Here is a 23,226-nt window from a genome sequence, read left to right as displayed (position 1 = left end):
TAACCTTACTCCAGAATGCTTTGTACCTACTGGGGCCTCCTGAGGTTTTCAGACAGAGGTTTGTTAGTTGCACTCCATTTTCCCTGTTTTCTGAGTCCCTGGCTGTCTCCTCCTGGGAGTTAGGTTAGCTAACTCATATGTGTTTTTTGCCACAGCTGAGGACTTGGAAGTGTTGTTGTGCTTCAGTTATTATGAACACCACCTTAAATCATAATACCTGTTTACAGTGACATGTCTCCTCGTGGTTTTTAATCTTGGTTTGTTCTTTTACTCAACGAATATCCTGCTTCCCGGAAGTGCCACGTAACCAAAATCACTCAAAGTGTAATGATGATAATATGTACATACATTATTGACTCACATGCAAATTGGACTTTTGCCTCCCTGCTGACGACAGTTCCAAATGTGTTGGTAGCGATACACTGATACACTCCTCCATGATTGATGACGTGAGGGTTATTGATCAGCAAGTTGCCCTCTACAAGGCTGTAGTTTGGCTCAGATTCCATGTTTAAGTCTCTGCCGTCCACTTTCCACCTGTAGACATGGCAAATCACAAGTAAAACTCATTAGGAAAAGAATCAGGAGACATCCCACAAGAACACACTCAGTTAAAAATGTAACTGCCCTCCTCCATCTCATGAATGACTGCACTTAAATATTAATGTAGCAAATACAGTAAAACAGCCCACTGTCATAAAAACCTCAGTGGAGCACACACTGTGTAGTCTCACTAATAATCCAGGGCAGTGGAAACACTTACCTGTAGTGCGGAGGTGGATTTCCCTTTGCTTTGCAATTAATAAACACCTGCTTATCATCAGTGCTCAGTGGGAAAATACTGTCACTGGGCTCCTGGGTGAAAACAGGGCCATGGCGAGTGTTCTCTGTGTTGAAAGAGAAAACCCATTAACTGTACAATGGCAATAAGCAAGTGACAAATGAATTAATGCAGAAGCAAATCACTCAGGAAACTGTATATAAACTCTACACCCATATAATTAGCTGCCAACATGACTCTCCAAGTAGATACCGCATTTAAAATACCTCTTATGCACGTGTTACAAGGCAGATAATGCACTGTGATGAGGAAACAATTAACTAAAGCTAACCCCCCTCCCCCATAGCATATCGGCTAATATTTCTGTAATATGTGAGTCATTGAAGCTTTTATTTTGAAGCTGTCACTTACAGTCAGGGCGCTTCCACCCACATCAGACCGACCGCAACAATAACATAGAATTAAAATGTTTTACTTCTGACGGTGAGGGTAAATTACATATGCACAAAAAAAAAAAAAAAAAAAAACAACAAAAAAAGAACCATCAGCCTTTTTTTCTCTTACATTTTGTGTATGTTGTTTGACAAAGGCCATAGCGGAGGTCTTTGTTCTCAGAGTGCCATTAGTTTTATCATAATCATTATTGTTATTTTCAAATTATTGTTGAGTGGAAGAGCACGAAAATAGATAAAGTAATTATTGTAGCACTGATGCTTAACCCCAGCTCCTTAATCTCACACGTTGTCCATGACAGTGATAATGGGTGCCGATTTAATATTTAACAGTCTTAGTAAACTGTAAAAATGCTTGAATACACTCGCTGTCATTAGCAGACTATTTAAAGTGGCAGCTTTCACATTGCTCTTACAGCTCAAAGTAGCTGCAAGGCTAGATGTGGAGATTATTCAAAATGAAGCACAGACTTCAACTGATAGTTCTGTGGCAATTTTTTAAAGAGACTAAAACATGTTTTTGCAGACAGTCCAGTCCACAGTAGCACATTGCTCAGCCCCTGTGTCAGTGTCCCTAGCTGCTTCGCTAATCTGGCAGCACCCCAAACTAAATCTACTGCAGATAATACACTGACTTTGTACCTCACAAACCCATTTTGCTTTTTTGCCCTTAAAAACTGCTACTGGTGCATATACTATTCTTGTACTTTTTTCGCAATAAAAGTCCCTTTAAGAAATGCACCGCTTCTGTCTACTGAACACGCTTTTAATTTGAAACGCTTACACAAAACATTGAGTTTGAACTCCTTGAAAAGCAGCAACTTTATAAGGGCAAGCAGGAGCAGATCAAATAGTGGCTCATGACCAAAAGATAAGCAGTAGCACTTAAATGGAGGAGCCTGTCTCTAATAAAGCCCAGTCACCTGCTGCAGTTGTATTTCAGGAAACAGAAACTCTGATAACTTGTTTAAGGAGTTTAAATGGCATTTGCAGTAATCAGAGTGTTGTTGCACTTTGATTAGAGAGCCAACAAAGCTGTTGTTTGTCTGCATTTTGTCTGGGCCTCTTTGTGCTGGTTAGCTTCAGCCAGACTATCAATACACAGGAGTAATTAACCGATGTAGCACTAATTAGTCCCGTGAAATCTAACATTTCTTCAATAGATGCACACTCACTCACCCATAGGCACTGCTGTCCAGACTCTATTTCCTCTCAAGTGTGCCACACGCCAGCGTTGGTCATGAGAAAATTGTTCATTTCTCCTTTTTATTTTGGTGCTCTTGCGGGGAAATGAAATGCTTTTTTACACATCTCTAACCTTGGCTAGGACAAAGAGTACTCTCTCCCTTATCATCATCCTAATGAGGGTGGGAGTCTTTGCCTCAGGTAAAGGACTTGTTTCCCCAGCCTCTGTGGGAGGTGCTTCATTTTTACCCTGCCTGCAGTGTCCCTTAAATTAAACAAATTAATGAACCTTTAATAGCTGGGCTTATTCACCTGGGAAATGATCAGTTAGTTTGTGTGTATGCTACCCTGTAAACACACCAACTGAACTGACCATGACCACACATGAATACGCATACACACACACACACACACACAAATTACATTTAATTAGGTTTCGTGGTAAACTATATATATGTGAGCTCAATAGCGAGAAAATGTGCGCACACACACACATATATAAATTTATAGAGCTCGCACTATGAAACCATTGCCCTTACTGTGGGGTTCAACCTGAATTTCCTGTCACTGTTTCTCTCACTGTGCCTTTCTTAGTGAAGGTAACAATGCCCTGAAAGCATTTTTTAAATTTCATTTCAAAATATAAATCAATCTCCCTTTTCTTTAAGGCTGTATAAGTTACCCTATCCAGACATCAAATGTGGGCGCTTCGTGAGATTGTAAGGCCTTAGTTGTAGCTTGTGCTCATACAGGTATTAAGACGACTAAAGGGTGATGTTGCTCCGACTTTTCCTTCAGCTAAAAGACCATTTCTTAGATCTATATCTCTGTGGATGGAATACTAAATAAATGAGAGTTAAGAAAAGAGTTAGAGTAGATTTTTATGGTGCTATGCCACATTTCATGTAAGTGGCAGCAGTTGGACATAAAGGAGGGAAATTGCATTATAAAACATGGTGGGGAAAAAAAAAAAAAGACGAGTGAGACAGTGAACCGCATTTATCAGTACTGCTTTGGAAAGAAAATTTAAACTCTGGTTGCATTTGACAACCGAGATCACAATGTCATTGCTATAGTAGATCTTCTGCCAGGAGACAGTTTCATGCTTTGACCTTGTGAAAATTTCATGCTGTTAAATAATAAAATAATAAAATCTATGTCACTCAATTCAGATGTCTGGAGCTGTGGACCTCTATAAAAAAAACAAAAAAAACTGAAACTTACAAATTTGCTCACGTTCTGTGAATTTTTCACAGATACAGGAGTTACTAAAATTATAATCCCCTTGGAGACGACTATCATTCCCCTTTAGATGAAAGGATAACCTAAACATGCACAAGAAAGAAGCAAACCTCCCCTGTGAGAGATGTTTGCATATCAGATGTGCCATGAAAGGTAACTTGAATTGGCATCTTACCAGCCAGGCACTCTTTGAGTGACAGAAGGATTAACAGTTCCCATGGCAACAACATCTTCATTTTCCAAGGTCAAAGATTCTTCTTCTTCCCATCCAGTGACCAGATAGTGGCAAATATTTCCTGATCAAACGCTCACCTCTTCTGTGTGGCTCTGGAAAAAAATAAAAAATAAGCAAAGCTGTCGTGTAGATGAGGAGGTACAGTCCGCATCAACTTTTCTGGATAAGAAAAATAAGAAAAAACATGTCGAAAAACAGGCTGAAACTTGTGGAAAATCACTGAGCCTTTAATAATTCATTCAACCAACTAAAGATCATGGAGATCCCATGCCAAAGAGCCAGCCAGCATCTGATGCTGGGGAGCTAATATTTAGTGTATACATTCTACTACTACACCATACCCCAAGAGCAAGTCAAGCAAAACAAAACAGAAACAAAAAAGAAACTCCCAGCAGCAGCAGCAGCACCTGCAGCAACAGATGAGCAGCGCTCCCTGCCAAAGGTAATGTTAAGCTTTCTCAAAACTGTTGGCTCAACATATTTACTCTCACAGAATTGGTATGACGTGTTAAGAACACGGAATACACAGCAGCATGACAGGGACTGCTAGCGAATCGAGACGGACACACTGAACTGAGGCAGAAAAATTATCCACCTGTGGGTAAAGCATCCAAACCCCTTCAAACTACGAACTGACATTGATCTATCACTGAAATGAATAAATAAAAACTGTGGATTTGCATGTGTAAAGACCCCTCTCTTGTGCTTGGACTTGTGTGTGTCTAAATTGCCTAAGCTGTGAGGTGAGGTGAGGTGAGGTGTGGTCTCTCTCTTTGCAGTTTGTCTGTCTCATTGTTCTTTTTCCTCTCTAATAAAAGCAAAGCTAAAGCAAAAAAAAAAAAAAAAAAAAAAGGGGGAGATGAGGAAAAATATGTGCGAGCGGAACAATTATTATGTATTGTTTCTATTTAGGATAAACATGGTCAGAAATCCAATTTAGATTATAAACAAAACATTGACCTTTCATCATTTAAATTCAATAGTGGGTTTGGAAAACTTTTGATCAAATATCTATAAAATTGTCTATTAATTCCCTTGCATGGATGTGCAGACAACTTCCACTGGATTACTTTGATACTGCCGAAAACTCAAAACGGCACTGATTTTCTGATTCATTTATTTATTTATTTGTATTGTTTATGGGTCATGTACAATATAAAAATGTCTTTGGCCTGTCTGTTTTTTCAGATACCATATGACATAATGCTTAGTGTAATATAATGATCTTTTTTTTTCCATAAATAAAAATCAGCCTTTTTGCTTTATCTCTATACCAACAAATGCCCTCAAACCTAGCACACTTGCGTTACCTGTTTACCTTCAGGTTTATCTTACCATCTTAACAACATAACCTGCATGTAAAAATGCTGGAGGATGAAAAAACTTCTCTGAGCTTGCACAATGTTCACAAGTCATTTCCCTCCTTTCAGCTTTCTTTTGTCCTTTTCTGTCTGAGCTGCTGTGGTAAATCGCTGCAGACAGATGAATTGTAACAAGAAAGGGGCACCTCACTAATCATGGAGTGAAGAATGGAGAAAAAGCATTAGCTGAGTAGAGAGTGAGGTAGATTCATTCTGCTCTCTATTATTTATTCTAAGAGGGCACAATACTGATCACCCAAGCTTCATCTTGTCAGTCATCATTATTGATTTGGTTTCTTTTTTTTTTTTTGCCTAACCATCTGCCTTTTGTTTGTCATCCTGGCCACTGTCTTGTCATATGTCTCAATCACATACGGAAGGACTGATCAATAACAGGAGATTTGGTTGATAGCTTTAGTTATGAGACTCACTGGGTTGATTCATTTTCCTGTTCTGGAGAAAACCGATGAAGAAACTTTATCCATCTAACAACAGACGCTACACTCTTTTGACCTACTTGGGAGTCTGTGAAACATTGTGCGCTTTCAATGAATTGTTTTGCCTTGCGCTATTCTCAGTCTCCTTTAAAGTCAAAGGTAATTATATGCTGATTAAGTTGCTGGATGAATAGGTCCTAAGTGAATGACACAAAGCTGTATTTGGTAATTACAGTTAGATGTGAGCCATTTTCTTTTTTCTCTTTTTTTTTTTTTTTTGTAATGGGCTCTGAGAAACTTTAAATCAATGTGAAATGTTTTCTAGGCATTTTGTCAAAACGCCTATCTACAATCAATATTGTGATAGGCTGGCACCTGTAAGTAATTCCAAATCAATGTGCTTTAAAATTCAGACATGTTTGCAAAGTGCTGTGTGAAAATGGGGATGGTGAGGACTCAGAACAAGTCAAATTACATGTGAATCTACCTATCTGTCCATCTCTCTATCTATCTAATATATATATGTATAGAAGGTGCTCTCATGATGTTGACTGACTGAAATGAGGTTCCTCATACTGCTCACAATGACCTACCGAGTCACTGTGTTGTCACCATTGTTACTATTTTAAGGGAGAAATGGAGATTGCGTGTTGGGGAAATTTGTACTGAGAAGCGTTTACTCCTCACCAGAGTGTGACCGGTAGAGCTACTCGAGGTATTGATGATGATGCAATTTTTCACATTGATTCCCACATAATTCATTTGAAATAAAAACAGATCATTTGCAGACGTGAGGTCCCTCAACAAGGAGCCATCGGTATTTAGTGGATTGTGAGGCTATGGGAACTATTACAGCCCATTGCAGGAGGTTGAGGTTGTCTAACAAGCCCCTGCAGCCTTGAACCAATGATCGATGTTAATTTATGTTCGCCGCAGTCAGCTACCCCTTTCACTTTCGAGCTGATCAACTTTATTTCATCTGCTTGCAAACACGTGTCCTTTGTTCATTTAACATTCAAAGTCAGGCATAAGGGGCCTGATTGCATTTAGCCATAGACAGTAGTTATTATGCACAGTGCAGAAATGCAGAGACCAAAATCCCACGAGGTTCATAAGAGAGGGAGCTGGCACTGTTCTGCTGTCAGATAGCCCACAACTCTGTTTTAATGATGCATAGGTCCTCGGCATCCTTGGGGAGGATGTGTTTCTTGGTCACAGTCCAGAAATTTAAAGTAGTTGCTTGTGATTCCTATGATTAATTTATATAACCTAGAAAAAATACAATGGTAATAATTCTTATGCCTGGTGACTGGTGGTCACAGGTGTTGGAAATACCAGATGGGATGAGACCAAGCTAATGGTGCCTGGAAGGGAAACGATCTGTCAGGGATAATCCCTAATACTGTAACACTATTGCATAGATAATGTGCCTCCATGCCTGTCTCCTTAGCCCGTGATATTGAGATAGCCGTGGAGAAATGATTAAAGGAGGAATGGATATTGACACGGATAAATGTATGCGTCCGGAGTGAAGTTTTTTTCTGAGTATGTTTAGTGACGATTAGCTGGCCACTGAATATCCAAACTAGGCTGAGGAGAGAAAAAAGAGAGTAAAGGATGTCCTGTGAACTCTGGTGAGCCATGTTCCACTTCATTACGCTCGGATTAATTGGGTAAACACGTGACTGCAGAAATCAACTTTAACAGCTTTGCATGAGGTAATTAAACCTTGTCTTTCTTTCTTTTTAACCATGACACAACAATACTCATCACTGCCCAAGGCCCCCATAAAGTCATCAAACCGATGCCATATTATCATGGCTCAGAGTGCCAGGACTTTCAAAATACATAGCCTTGCTCATTGCAGTAATAGTTTAATAAGCTAATGCTCATGGTAGGGTTTCATGCACAGGCTGTGAATATCCAGAGGAGTCTCCAGATTTCAGAAAGAGTGCTGTTGTTAAGGTGGCAGCCTGCACCTCATTGTGCAAGTGTATATCACACATTGACTAAGAGAAGGAGAATATTGAAAGCTAACACTCTGTCTATTCAATACAGACTGAGCAAACAGAAACTTACATGAGATCTTAAGACGAGAGGTGGATACTTGCTAATGCTACGGAGAGCCTTGGTGGTCTTTTATCAGCTTTGGCTTCTCGTTGGGAGGAGCTGGGTCAGGTTATGATCAGCCTCTGAGTCAGGTTTTGACTTTCATTAAAGTGAAACAAGTGTCCACCTGAGCACACCGACTGGGACGATTTTCAGTTGTAACGTTTCCAGTTCTGTACTTACTGTTCCATCCCAATTTTACAACACTGCATTCAATCCCAGTCTCCACCTGTGACTGTGATTCAGGGCAGCCTAAACTGTTATTTTATCTTAAGGAGGGATGGCCAGAGGCGATCGAGCATGCAAGAAGATGGGAGGATGCAACTTTACAATATTAGCACTATAACGCTGATCAACACCATAAAATAGTAACATGCTACTGCTTATACTTATAATGTAGCTCCCATTAGGTGCAGCCAGTCCCTCCCTTTTTCTGTATGCTTCACATTTACAGTTTCCCCACAAGACAATCTGTGTTTGTGATATGTTTTGGGCTCAGTTTTTTACTAAGCATTCATCCATACAATTAATTATTTAGATTTTTATTTCATGACATTTAACACTGTGGCGGTTCATCGACCTGTCGCTGTCAATGATGCATATCACATCGGTAACTTTAACGCTAAAGTAAAAAAAAAAAAAAAATGGATTCTTTTGCACAGCAGTTACAATGATTGGAGTTTCTCATAGCAGACTGCATGTAATTTGCGAATTGCGAATTTATACAGACAACAAACAAACCACACACACATCAGGAGATCATTATATGCCACCACAGCTCCTCCACCTGGAAAAACAGCAATGGCTGCAGTCATTTATAGCTTGTAATAAATCACAAAGCCCAACAGACAAGCATGTTTCTCACTGATGGAGTACTCGCAGATTAAGTGGAGTCAGCTCCACAGCCGAGACACAAGGAGCCCTTTGGCCAGCTAAGGAAGAGAGACAACAAGGAAATGGGAGAAATACGGAGATTAAAATAAAATAAAAAAAAAAAAAAGAAAAACTGAGGACATTGAGATTCGTTGTGACAATTTATCTCAAGACTGTAGACTCAAGACTGAGTTTAGATGGTCTGCAGCGGGGAAGATACGATTTGCAAGATGCACCAGTTTGCATTCGACAAATATTGGTTCTACATATTTAAATATGCTGAGCTAATCTTTTGGTAAACATGTGTGTTGGAACCTCTGCTTCATTGTCTTATGTTGGATAGTTTTATATTTCATTCAAATGATGAGTTCACTGCTAATAATAACCAAATACAATATTTGAATATGGACTCATTCAATCATCATTAAGATCAAACAGACATGGTGTTTGAGCAGAAACCACTATGGCATTATTGTTATGAATTTTTACTGCCACCACAATAATTCTGCAATATTTTATATAGCAATACAAATATAGCCTACAGTAGTCTGCTGTAGGCTGTTTTCATGGCCACCATCTTAAATGGTGACAAGCTAACCCTGAATAGCGTACAGCTTTGAATGGCTACATTAAAAGAAAAAAAATCCACTACACTGAAAAAGGAGGGCACTGTAGGCTATTACGTTCAGCTCCCTCTTCAGCATGCCGTCTTCCTTTGTTCTATCAGCAGCTGTGACCCATTTTAGATCAGACGTCTTTCAAAGAATTAAGATGACATAGGTGTCGCCTTTATATGGCAGGCAAGGCTCCTGTGCAGAGCAGCTGTGCCTCCTACCCAAGTGAAACACTTCAGACAAAGGATTAAGCATCACATTAGCTTTGGAACAAACATTAGTGCCACTTCTCTGAATTTGAAAATTCACTTTCCCATGAGATGACCTTTATTCGGGAAAAAAAATGGCGGAGATCACCAATATGTACTTCTAGATATGGACCAAAACTAATCATATCGACCTGGATGCCTACGCCGGCACCATAGAGGCCATTTACTCTGTGTAATTTGGTTTCCAGCAAGTCAAACTCCAGCAGAGCCATCACCAAAAGATTGATTGATTCTGCAGGCAGATGGAGCCAGCCCTGCTTGCCATGGCCACCATAAGTGAAAACCTCTACATTCAGGAGAGCAGTAGCATTTCAAACATCAGGGGGAAAAGTTTTGTTGTACTTGATAGCAAATGTTAAACAATTTTACACCAGGGAGGTGTTTTTGAAAAATAGGTAAAATCTGTATTATGCAAGAGTTGTGCTTGAGGAAAACAGCATATTTCTATAAACAGCTTTCTCTGGGAACTCTTTTGGGAGAGTGGAAACTTTTCAATGAGTGAAATGTGAGACTATGAGACATGTTCATCCACTAAGTATTCTGCATAAGCCAAATTTTGAGTGTTGTGTTATTCTGACAGGACGGCACCTTGTTTGTTATATTGGAAACACTGAGTGGATTGTGAATAATGTTGTTTCGACAAAGTCAACAAACGTGAAAATGTTACATAGATAAACCTAAAGATTACTGCAACCACTTTGGCAGTTTAAGTATAAACAGACAATGAAATGCAATGACTCATAAAACTCATTGTACACTAACCACACGCCTCAATAATAAAGATGAGTGTAAGTTAACGTTGCTGTTAAATATGTCAGGTTCTTCAAATGTTAATATTGCTATTTGACTGCTACACACTAACAAGTTAGTCAGAAAAACAAAGGCGATTCTGTGAATGTCTCACCTCCAGCAGTCCCTGGAAGCATTTGGCTGATGGACAGGTGAGTAAACACGGCATTGTTTTTGCTATAGGAATGTTGCAGTTGGGGCCTTTCAGATGTAATTTTCAATGTTGCAAGGAACACAAATGCAATTCCAGCCCCCTCTGCGGAGCCGCACAGGTGGACATGTCAAAACTTCAACACATAAAAGCAAAACTATTGCTGTGAGGGACCAAGTAAGCTGTGCTTAAGAGAAAGGGCAATTTCAAGCTTTTATTAACCAAAATTTCAATTTCCATGGCAAGCACATCACTTTAACGGACAGACATTAAATGAACAAAATAATACAGGTCTCTCTAGCTTCCTGTGAACTATTCCTGAGAAATGGAGACACTGAGATGACAGACTCTCACAGAGACAGAGAACATTAACTAGAGACAGAACATTAACATATGTGTGGCCAGACAATAAGAGGTGCAAAACACAGTGTACATCTGAAAAATAAAATAATAATAAAATAAATGCATTAACAGTAACTGTAATGTTCGTCTCTGACATATGGAAATCAGCCAGTCAAGTCCACAGCAGGAATGCAGAGTTCAGATTTTCTTGAGGCTTAAATTGGCACATGAGCATGTCCAAGGTGTGCCCTGCCTTCGCTATCTGTCAGCTGGAGTTTCAAGGAAATAAATATGTGTGTATGTGTTAGGTCATGGCTACTAACTGACTGATATACTGCAATACACGGCAATCACCTGACAATCAGGATAGAGTGGAGAGCAGGTCCAGAGGATGGTCTGGACCAATTACAAGTCCAGACCTTATACCTGATGGTAAGGCCGAATTACAAAACGGAGCGACTGTGACACCAATGGCTGTGATGGACTGGCGACCTGTCCAGGGTGACCCCGCCCCTCGCCCGATGTGAGCTGGGATTGGCTCCAGCAACCCCGCAATACGGATACGGATAAAGCAGATGAAGATGAGCGAGTGAGGGAGTGAGTGACACCAAAGGTACTTCACTGGAATCAGAATTAAAAAAAAAAAAAACACATGCAGTAGTAAAGTAGTAAAGTTCCTTCTTTAGGTTTAACCTCATAAATCCAAAAGGGTTGGTTTGGTACGATTACTGCACTCTTGCAGGTATGTCCATTGTCTCACTGGTGAGACAAACAGGACACAATCTAAAGGAGCAGGATGAGCTCAATTCTATACAAAAAAACTGATACAGATACATAAACCACATGTCATGATAAAACCTTCAACTATGAACATCAATTCAGATAAAAAGTTCGCAAGTTAAGTGAACAAGCACAACCTCATGTAACTATGGGTTACCTGTTTGTCCGCCTAAACAGGTAACATCTTTGATTTTTGATTTCAGGAAGCTCAAATATGTTGCTAGAAAATGCACATTTGGTAATGGCGAAAAAAATAAATAAATACTGGAGGATAAATAACTTTCACTCTTTAAAATTTGTAATACAAAAGCAAAAGTTAAAGTAGGTGCGAACACCAACGCACATAGATGAGACACATTTACAGATGAGTGAGAAAAAAAAAAAAAAAATTAGCTTGTCTGCACACGCTCACTCATCCATACAGATCGGTGCTGTCTGGGCTGCTTAGATTATTCAATAGATGCAGTGATTGGAGATCAGATAACGTCTCTGATGCCATGTTGTAGTCTCTTCATGTGAATGAAATGAGCTGGTGAAACGCTGTGCAGTTATTTATAGTATCTTAAACCAACAGGTGTTTAGATGGCAACTTTTTATGTTGCTCTTATTTTTGATATGTGCAACTCTTAATTTGAAATTAAATTAAATTAAATTAGGTCTGGAAGAGTTCAAGGTGTTGTAAATGTAAGAAAGTAAATAACCAATGACATTTTCAAATGAATAACAAAAGCTGACTCCAAAGCTGTTGCATGCTCTTAATTTAAAAGGGATCAATTGCATTAATTCTCTTTTCATCTGTTTCGACTCCCATGTTGACTTTGAGGCTGTGTGCCTAATGAAGGGGGGTTAGAGAGAGATGAGCTGGCAAGGCTGAACAACAACCTGTAAAACTTTTTGAATAGCATGTACAACAAAAACTTTTACCTTTTTTGCTCCTGTCATTGGAGCACAAGGTCTCCAGCTGAGATTCTACAGGGTTGTGATGGTCAGTGATGTCAGATTGATCTTGCCATTTGCTGCTGTAGTCCATCTTAGCATGGGTTAGGGCTACTTTGTTGTGTGATGTGTCTTTTGATGCTGCAAAGTATTGGTGGTTTTGAAATCAGCGACACAACAGCCTTACTGTCTCTCTTTTCTTCCAGTTCAGCTTTCCAGAGTCGAATGTTACTAAATTACTGACATTTTGCTAATAGCTAACATTGCCCCATTTACTGGAAATCAATTTTCTACAGCTCTAAAACAATAGTTGCTAGCAGCTGCAGGGCACACCTTCCCGTGCAGGTTACGCTTTCGGTGCGCCAGAGATGAAATTCTGGTTAATTGTGTAACGTGAGCATTAATGTTACACAATAGCACAATAGCAAAGCAGTTACAAATTTCATATCTGATACCAGTTTCTGATGTACTAACTGAACCACAGTAACAATAAAAATAATTAACTTTGGTTGCTTTCATTGCTGTAAAGTGTGTGTGTGTGTGTGTGTCCGGTCAGTCTGACAGAATAATACTGACCATGTACAACATGAAACAAACCCCTGTGACTGTCCACACCAGAGACACTGGAAAACTCCACTGAGCAACGTGAAAATAAATGAATAAATACACAGGTGATACATCAAGGACAAGCCAAATTACTTTTCCAATGTGTCAGGTAAAAATATATAATATACTTTTGTTTTTTGTCTCATCCTTTCAACTGATATTATGATTTGGAAAAATTCAGAAAATGAATCAAGACGCATGACATGTCATAATTTCTCTGTCCTTCCTTGCATCCAGCAGGTAATTCATAATGTATGTGTTGCTTCAAACGATCATATATATAAGATTTCTCGTTCCTGAGGTCCCAGACAGTGTGTTGGAGACTGTTTCTCTAAGGGCTACCGATATATTACTCATCTTTAGGAGCCAGATGAAATTCCCAATAACTAGATGATTTGTGTTGCCTTTGATGTAATTTTTTGGCAGATTACACTACACCCTGAAATAGTATCAGATATGCTGCAAAAGTTACATTTTTTTTTTTTTTTTTTATATCTCTGCATGAACTGAACATTTATTTCAGGCTCAGGTATCGCATGGCCTGCTGGAAACACTGCTAAGTGCCCACAGCGAAAGAGCCACTTTACGGAAGCTCTACAGATTATGAATGAAAGAGAAACTCTTTTCACATACATTAAAATGCCAGAAATGAATAATTTGCGGTTTCAAATTTCAGCCTTGCAAATATTCAGCAGAGTCCTATTAGGCCGTTCCTCTCCAGCTGATTTCTTGCAGTAGTGATATACTTACTGCTCTGTGATCTGCAGTTCATTCACTGAGAAGACAAGGAAAAGCTCTATATTTCTCTGAAAATTCTGACAACTGATACAAGGAAGCAAGTAAGCAGAAGCCACTTTGTTGGTCTTGCGATGAATGAGAGCTTCCTTTAAGTTTAGTGCAGTAAGTTTATGTTGTTACCCGCTGAGGTCTGAGCTGCCAATCGTGATAATGATGCTCTAATTATGGACCTTTTACGTAAAGATTTCGCTCACTATACATACTGCCCAAAGGGTCCAGATACCCACTCCAAACCATGCCTGCTAGTTTCTACATGCAGCTGCTTCTGAGACACAGCAATGCTGTTCTCCTCATAATTCAACCTCTGGCTTGTAAATATGTGACATATGAACCCTGCTTGCTTTATCTGCATAAAGTCACTCCTCCCCAAGGGCCCCGAGTATTCCTATTTCTATTTTTACTCTTTATGGAAGAATTTAATCACCAGCGTAAAGTGGCAAGTGCAGAGATGCTGGAATAGAGACAGAGAAGTCTCTGGTATATTCTTTCTGTTTGTTGGACCACACTGTAGCAACTCTAGACTACAAATGTGAATTCATGTCTGGATTCTTGTTTTGTTCTTCACTTTTGCTATTGGAAAGATTTTGAGTTCAATGGCTTTCACTGTTATTGAATTACAAGCCTGATTTAGTCAGTACTCATGGACCAGCAATTTAAGTCACACTAAACCAAGTGTAACATTTGTAGTTATCATTTACACTGACTAATTTTAATTAAAGTTATATTCACGCTGAAACTGCATTGGTTAATATTTTATTTTCACATCACATCAAATGAATGTTTACCTCAGGAGTTAAAGGGGATCAAACATGCTGCAACCTTACAAAGCACCGTATCTGTAAAGGGTTTACAAACCCTGCTTTTTGTAGTTGGATGGTTCCACAGTCACATCACTACATAATGAGACAACAGACTGCTTGTGTTTTCCGCACTGACAGTAGGGAGAGCATAGAAAGGCAGTCATCTTCCATTTTTCACGAGCACCGATTCATCACACGTCACAGTGTTGTCATTTCAATGGCAGAAAATCTAATGCCGGGCATATAAATCAAACTGGCTGCTTAAATTATCTGCAGTGGAACTCTAATTAACCCCTTCAGTTGCTTCACATTGACTAGGTGGGTATCAGCGTGACCCTGCATAAATGACAACGTTGCCCTTTAACCATGAGATGCATAATTGAACAAATGCTCAAAAAGACGTTCACCATATTGACCCGATGATCTGATTTGAAAAATACAACACTGTTCTGATTGCAGCTTGATCTGCTGCCTTTTCAAGGCCAAAAACTGAGCCTTCAGCTGTCAACTTCTCATTCAGGCAATAATACTAAACCATTATTAACCCTTCTAAATGGAGCATGTCGCCGGCAGACACCGCACTTCGAAACACCGTAGGTTCGCTAATGTTCGCTCTATCTGAGACATGCCAGCAGTTTCTGAAAACTGAGAATTTGCGCTTCACAGTCAATGTAGGGTCATTACGGTAATGCCACTCGTGCCGTTGCCGGAAAGTGTCAAATCTGTTCCTCCCATGTTAACCATTAACGCATTCTTTCAACATGCCGGATGTCGAAGGTTCGAAGGATCCTGGAAAAATGGACAAGAGCACTTTCTGGCTCTTCTATGGTTAAAACAATTCCAGGTGGGAAGTAAGAATCTTCAGTGTAAGAAGGTTAATATTTGTGAAACATGGTTTTCCTAATTGAAATAAAACTGTAGGTGCAAGCACATCTACTTTTATTGAAGCATTTCGTGAAGTTTCATAAGTCCTCTGTTACAAACAAACAACTTTGGAACAATTCGGGATACGAACGGCCCTTCGGAACGGTTTGTAACTGGTTTGTAAGTTGGGGGGTGTGTGTATTCCTCTCTTCTCTATTATGACCATGAAGGGTTTCACTGTTTCCAGTTCCTTATGAAACCTCCTTACTCTGCATCCAAAAGACCAAGATCCAGGAACATCCTCCATCAAGCTTTTCCAATAAATAGTTTACAGCTTGTAGCACAGTGTTAGTCGGCGTGCTAACTTATCCTCGCTGTACCTACAAGCCCTCGGGTTTATTTTGCCCCACCCCTTGTCCTTCCAAGTTGAGAAGATTGGGTTCTCACTAATGTCATGCAATAAACTCTTCCTTTTTTAATGAGACTCTTTGGGTCACTGCAATTCAGGGGTGTTAATACGCAATCATGGCACTGACTTCTCATTTGGTTCACATGAGATGTTTTGTATAGTAAAAATGCGGGCGAAGTTAACAAGGTTAAAAACTTTATGGGGTCTATAATGCTAGGGTTATAAATCAAAGGACATTATAGTAGGTACCCCAACTACTTTCTGAGGCTGAATTGGAGTACTCTCACTCGTCAAGCAAGGGAGGAAAATGGAATAACAATGTCACGAAAACCAATCAGCCCTTCTTAATTTCCCTAGTTAAGCAAACTAACATCTAAATGAAAAGAGTGTTTGGGTAATTGCCTGAGCATATTTTATCCGTGCAGAAAAAAAAAAAAAGAAAAGAAAGAAAAGGCATTTTTGGAAAGGAAAATCATCCACTGAAAAGATGGGGTTTTTTTCTGCGAATTTCAACAACAGCCATGTATGCGATACGTAAAAACGCCAAGACGAATTCTTCATAGAGAAAGAAAAAAGGCTCAGTCATAAATTGCTGATACTCCAACACTAACATCATCGCTTCATACAGTATCATCACAGCTACTCAGTCTGGTGTCAACACGGCCTGCTCTCCTTGTCAGCTGGGGAATTGTCTGTCACCAGAGTGATATGGGAGACAGCCGTGGCATTTCAGGCTCCCATAGGTCATATACCTAATGACTAATTGTAGTCAAGGTAGGGTGTGAATGCTGACTGCCTTCCTTGACAAGTCTTCAATTGAGCATGGCCGCCAAAGAAAAAGGTGTCTGATTATCTCCCTTGACATCCTGGGAATGAGCCTACAAGGAGTTTGCTCGGGCTACAAAGCATCACATTGAGAGGCTTTGCTGGAAAATGTTAAGAAGAAAAAGATAAGAAGAAACCACACAATACAGTTGCTACATAAAAAATTCATGCCATTTCGGTGTTTCCAAGGATGAATCTCCACAGTGGTTCCGGTGGCGCCATCTTGAGAGAAGTTTGATGAAGAGAAAAGCCTGCTCTGATTTCTCAGAAGATTTGGAATATCATTCTCAGTGAGCCCGCGAAAAAGATCTGCGCAAACCAGCTTTGAGCTAAAATGCTGAGAAAAAATAAATAAATGAATAAATAAATTATGATTTAGCATGGGCTCTTTCATGTGCATGTGCTGCAGCATATGGCTCAAATGGCTCGGATGTCTATTAATTCAAGAGAGAAAGAGATTGTCAAAGAGCAAGATTAAAGCTCTCAACCTATGCAAAACGCTCCAGTCGAAATTTAATTTGTAGGGATGAAGAGGCCTTTAAAGCCTCTTAAGACAACAAAGGCCAAAGGATTTGGAGGTCTAGGAGGCGGTCAACATCAATTGATGGCAATCCTTCCACTTAACCCACCTTATCCACCCACACACACAAACAAATACATGCTCCCATGTGCCTCACTGTGCAGAAATGAGCTGGTGCTCAAGGAGACATAGTGAAGCGATTAGGATGTGATTTGAGACCAAATAATGTAGAAGAGAGACTTTACAGAGTTGAAACAATGAATCTGTTTTACTCGGCAAGCTGCCAAACTTAAGCGTCATTCACCTCTTTACTACTAATAATAATAATAATAAAAAAAAATTGATGGGTCGTGATTTGCACCATGCCTGAAGGGGTGGTTGCTCAGCATCAGTGAAATGACAGTGTTGCAATCGTATTAAAACTGAGGGGGAAAATACGAAATGCAACCCAGAAATATGACTCTAAATGTTTATTATTAATGCAAATAAGCATATCCACAAATGTATTTATGATTCTCCTCCACAGCTGAATCTAGCTACAAACAGATGGACATCAACTTGAGCAGCAGGTAGCTACTGAACAAATGACAACATTGACAACTTGTCATTCTTAGATTAGATCATGAAAACGTTATGCTATGGCCACTGAAGAATCTTAGTTCTGATTGGCTGGAAGCTGTGGATTCATTTTCATATGTCGCAGGTGTTTGATGCCACTTTAAAATTACCACACCGCTTCTCAGTCCGCAAGCAAGGAGCTTGAAGTTACTCTTACGAAGACATCAACAGAGCTGCAGCCTCCCTTTGCCAACCGTGAGCTCAAATTTTGCCCTGCGTGCCTCTTTTCCATAGTACAAGTTTCACTGCTACCCACGCCGTGCAGCACCGTAGCCTACGCAACCCCAGCATCACAGTTCTTTGAATTGTAGTAACATGCGCTCTGTTACTAACACACAACTTACTATTCAGGACACAAAGGGTCATTCTGAACATTACTCGTTCGTAAATTCTGTACTATTAAGTTGTGTGTGTGTGTGTGTGTGTGTGTGTGCGGTCTGGTTCACTGACTCAAGAGAACAGGATCACTTTAGTGAGTGATTCAGATTAACCCGAGTCCAAAAAAAGACCCAAGCCTACCACCACTAACTGAGATGTGACTGGAGAGAAAACTGCAAATTTCCTCTCGCTCCCAAATTCAAAACTGTACACACGCACCACTTTGAACCCGCTCCAGTCCAATGCTGTGTTTTGCCTAGGAAGATGTGAGGTTATCTTTATTTTTTTCCTTTGACAAAAGCACTTCAGCAGTATCTTCCAGTAAATTGCTATCATCTGTCTCAGTCCCTCTACATTGGAGTGCAAAAAACATTTAGAAATTGCATTCAATACATTAAAACATTAAAAAAAAAAAAAATCCTCCACAAAGGTGGTTACAACAAAAACCTGTAGTCAACTCTGATTGTGTAACTGAGTCCTGAGCAACAAAAAATTCAGGAGAAAATACCAGTATACCATACAGTGAATATAAGCTAGCATCAGTAAAAGAAGACAGCTAAGAATGGGAGACAAAAAAGAACAGAGAGATACAGAAACTGAGTCATTCACAATATTGACCCGAGGACTGACTCTGTCACATTATCAAACTAAAACAACACAAAGCTCACAGACCTGATCATTCACAGGCTATTTCTTTCAAACATTAAAGGCCCTGTTTGAAAAAAGATTGACTAAAATAATAACTTTTCTTTCATAAGAACCTTCTGCAACCTTCAGACAACAAACCAGAGCAGCATAACCACTCAGTACGTGCACGTTTGTGCAGTGTTGTTATTTACACAATGGAGAGCCTTGGCTTGTTGTACAGACCGCATTTCTTTGCCCACAAAAAAGGAGAGTAAATGTAATACATGTGTTATTAACCAAGTGGAATAAATGCATGCTGAGTTTTGCAAACCTCAAGTCAGAAATACACTGGATGGGTGGCACGTGTCATGAGTGCCATCGCTCATCTGCTGCAGGTGTATGCATCTGTGTTTACCCTCCTATCTGCGGCAACGCTGATAGCAGAACATTTCTCTTCATTTGAAATTTCTTTCAGATTTCTTTTTGACAGTTAATGTCACTGTCTCCAAAAAGATGGGGAAAAAAATCTATTTCATGTCTGTCACAAATATCATATTCAATATAGACATAAACAGTACTCTGGTGACTGTCAGTCTTGTGCCATATTGCTGGAAAGATGTCAAAATGGCTGCCAATGAGACTTTTCTCTGTGGTTTTCGCTGCTAGACACGCTTGTCATGCGTAAATTATAGCACCGGTGTGAATCTGTAGCTCGTGCGATGCAGCCGTGACATGAGAGGCCCGTCACACAGGCAGTGTGTTCACTCAAATCCTTTAACATGGATGGGAATGAAAACCAAGATGTTCTGCAGCCGCTGTGTAGACATGCGATGCATCTCGTGTGTCTCAGTCATCAGTGCCAAAATTCAGTACCCCATCACGGCACCCAGATAATGTCTCCTAGTCACACACATTTTTCTTACATAGCACTCCAACACAACGAGGCTAAGTTGGGCCAAACACACTACAGGGAAGAAAACTTTGGAAAAATATGCAAACTTGATTTTTTACTGATTTTTATTGGATCACAAATTGAACTTTTGAACCCACTGAGCTCTTACTGATAATCAGAAATTTTTTTGAACAATTTTTATTGGAGAGTATGAATAATTATTATGATATATGATATGATATCATATGATTATGATATATTATTCATAAACAAAATCCAGATAGCTTTTTTCATTGGACTCTCCTTGACAGATATTGTATGTTGCACATTTGTGATCTCCAAGCTAACTCTCATAACAGCCGGGGACGGGGGTGGGATTCACCCTGGACAGGTCCCTGGTCTATTCCAGGGCCAACAGAAGACACAGAAGACAAACAATCATTTACACTGACACTGGAACCTACAGGTTATTTAGAGTCACCAATTAACCAAAACCTTTCTTAGGACTGTGGAAGGAAGCTGGACTACCAAGAGAGAATGCACGCAGCCACAGGGGGAACATGCAATCTCCGCCCAGGGCCCTCGGAGCTGAGCCTAGGACCTCCTTGCTGTGAGGCACCTGATGACATCATCAAGGTTATTTTCACCTACACCGGAAACTCCTCCACAGCCGCAGAGGACACTTTACGACTGCGTTTTGCAGGCTAAGCAGCGCTCTTTGGGGCACCCTTTTCAAGAAACTATTTATCCAGGAGAAATGTATTCAAAAATCCGGGATGTCAAAAAAAAAAAAAAGAAAAAAAAGAAAAGGAAAGACAAGAAATGAAGTTAACTTATTTCCCTAGACCCTTGATGAGAAGTTAAGATGGATTACATCAAACTCTGATATTGATCTCTGTGGGAAATTAGGTAATGAAATTAGTTAATGGAGTACATTATTTTCTGTTTTCATTACTGAGCTGCTGAATTGCAGAGCACACTGATTCTCATGCACACTGGGGAGCCATTGACTCTGCTGCTTCTACATCATTGCCGGTACATGATCAACCTTAGATTCCTTTTATATTCAAAATGGCAGACTTGTGGTGCAGCAAAGGCCCGTTATTGAAGTTCGTAACAACTTTTGATTGCTGAGGCAGTTTGAACAGTCCTGGTCACAGGAATACATAGATAAATGATAAAATGTAAAATTTTATGCATATATTTCGTGAAAACATGGCCAAAGTCAGAATACGTTTGGTGTCACTGCTAGAATGAGTGTGATAAACTTTGATTTTGAAACTGTCAATCTTTCCTGATAGCGACTCTGGTGAAAAGCAGTTGACAGAACTACATATATTGAAAATCTGACTCAAAGTGGCTTCACAAATAACTATAAACAGCAGAGCACCTGTTTTGAAAGCGGAGACATTTCAATTTCAGAATGCAAATGTCCTAGGACTTCTGCTGCTAAAGGGTCATGCAGTGCAACAAAAAACCAAAAACAACATGAAGAATCACCTTTCAGAGGGCAAAACAACAAAACAGTGTCTGCTCACGATTCTGTTTCAAATACAAAGAATTAAAAAGGCTACATATTATAGTCTCTAATTGAAACTAAGGAAGAAGTGTGCCAAATGCCACAAAGACTATTGACTAAAGTCTGAAAGCATTATTTACACGTTATGCTTCAGAGGCTACTTGAGATGATGAGCGATGTGTTCATTTGTAACGAGATGTTTACATTGACAGTGACTTTTAATTGATTTCAATTTAAGCCCACAATGAGTCGAAACCCAACATTTTAATGGCTGAAGGAGAAGTGTTGATCAGAGAGAAACAAAGCCTGACTGGCTGCAATGGAAACAGAACTTTTGAATAAATTCACATATATGCGACATGCATGTAGCATGTGACGACTCTGAGGCACCACTGAAGAAGCAAGTGCATCCGATGCGTGTGGAGTGATGAGGAAACTGAAACCTTCCACAGATAAATATACGAAACAAGCCGAGTCACCAGTATGCTTTTCACACTGCTTTTCATCCTATTGTAGTGAACATACATAGTGACATATATAATTCACCGTTGTTTTTAAGTGTGGTTCTGCGTACTGTTCATCATTTTACCGTCCATACTCACGTCCGGTAAGTACAGTTGTTCAGCGATCATGGTCCCTTGAAATGCTCTGAATGTTTCGTGATCAGTTTCCATGCCAGTTTTGTTGCATTTCCTTGTGAAAAGACACACGCATATTTGTGCGCTCAATGTAGGAAATTGTCTATTACGCTTTCCTTCAATGTGAGATTTGGTCTGCATGCTTGCTGAGATGCCAGCAGTTTCTACGACGACTTAAGAGGAGCTATTTGTACGTGTTGCTATTGCTACATTGCCAACATCAGCACTGGAAGCTGTTTATTCACCAGGTCAGAAAAAGTGTGAATAATTTGGCATCAAACTTCATTGGAAAGCAACATAAACTGTGCAATCCCAATAATCCCATAAAGTTAGTCAATGAGCTATTGTTAGTTTTTTTTTAGTTTATCACATATGAATCCATTTAGATGATACAGCCGAGGAAAGAACGCTCTGACACTTTATGGATAAGAACATCTTATATGGTGAAAAGAGAGGAGTAAACACACTGACATCTGAGTTAATAATCATTAATGAAACTCTACAGTGGCATTTGGCACTCACTGGGAAATTTGGATTTAGAATACAGCAATTAAAAAAAATAAAAAAATAAACAGCAACAAAAAAACAGGTCAGTGCATTCAGTGTTGTGGCAGCACAGAAGCATGGGGAGACCATGAGCATTGAGGTGTGCTGAAGGTTGCAGGAGGGTGTCCTTGCACTTCGAGGTGATTGGTCTATATTTGGACAGCAAGCCACCTGGATCCCTTGTCAGACACTAACAAGCTAACTGCCTGTCATTTGAGCAAGGGACGCATATGCCAAGCAGTCAGAATGAAGGTGATAGTATTTTTTTAACAAGGAAATGCCAGAAATATAAACAAGTCTGCAGAAGTGATTGCAAAAGGGAAATCAGCAGAGGTTTCATAGAATTACGCAGGGAGCTAAGTGACATCTACAGCGAAACTGAAATTTTTACCCTGGATGAGCTAATTGAGTCATTTTTCAGTCGAGGTCTGCAACTGTAAATTATTTGTTGCATCTTTAAGAAGGCAAAAGAAGAGACGTACAGCTCACCCGCGATGACTGCATTTGATGCTTACGCACATAAGACGCCGCCGCATGACAGGGATGCCTTCAGAGGGAGGAAACGCAACACACCTCCGTCTTTCACTGCTTAAGTGAGCAAACATAATCCAAGAGGTGCGCAGACAACAC

At 39.8% G+C, this 23,226-nt stretch overlaps 1 protein-coding gene across 1 annotated transcript in view; it reads right to left on the bottom strand.

The window, feature by feature from the left end:
• The window catches only part of cntn6 (contactin 6), a 103,674-nt gene that overhangs the window by 40,626 nt on the left and 39,822 nt on the right, over positions 1-23,226 (bottom strand). The window contains exons 2-4 of the mRNA XM_029501453.1: positions 3,836-3,987; positions 764-887; positions 362-537 (exon numbers count right to left, since the gene is read on the bottom strand). Coding sequence (XP_029357313.1) covers positions 362-537; positions 764-887; positions 3,836-3,896 — 361 coding nt within the window. The 5' untranslated portion in view covers positions 3,897-3,987. The remainder of the gene's footprint in view (positions 1-361; positions 538-763; positions 888-3,835; positions 3,988-23,226) is intronic.

This window comes from Echeneis naucrates, chromosome 5, assembly GCF_900963305.1.
Source record: "Echeneis naucrates chromosome 5, fEcheNa1.1, whole genome shotgun sequence".
Taxonomy (NCBI): Eukaryota; Metazoa; Chordata; class Actinopteri; order Carangiformes; family Echeneidae; genus Echeneis; species Echeneis naucrates.
Note: the sequence above shows the minus strand (reverse complement) of the source record. Positions and strands in the feature narration are given on the sequence as shown.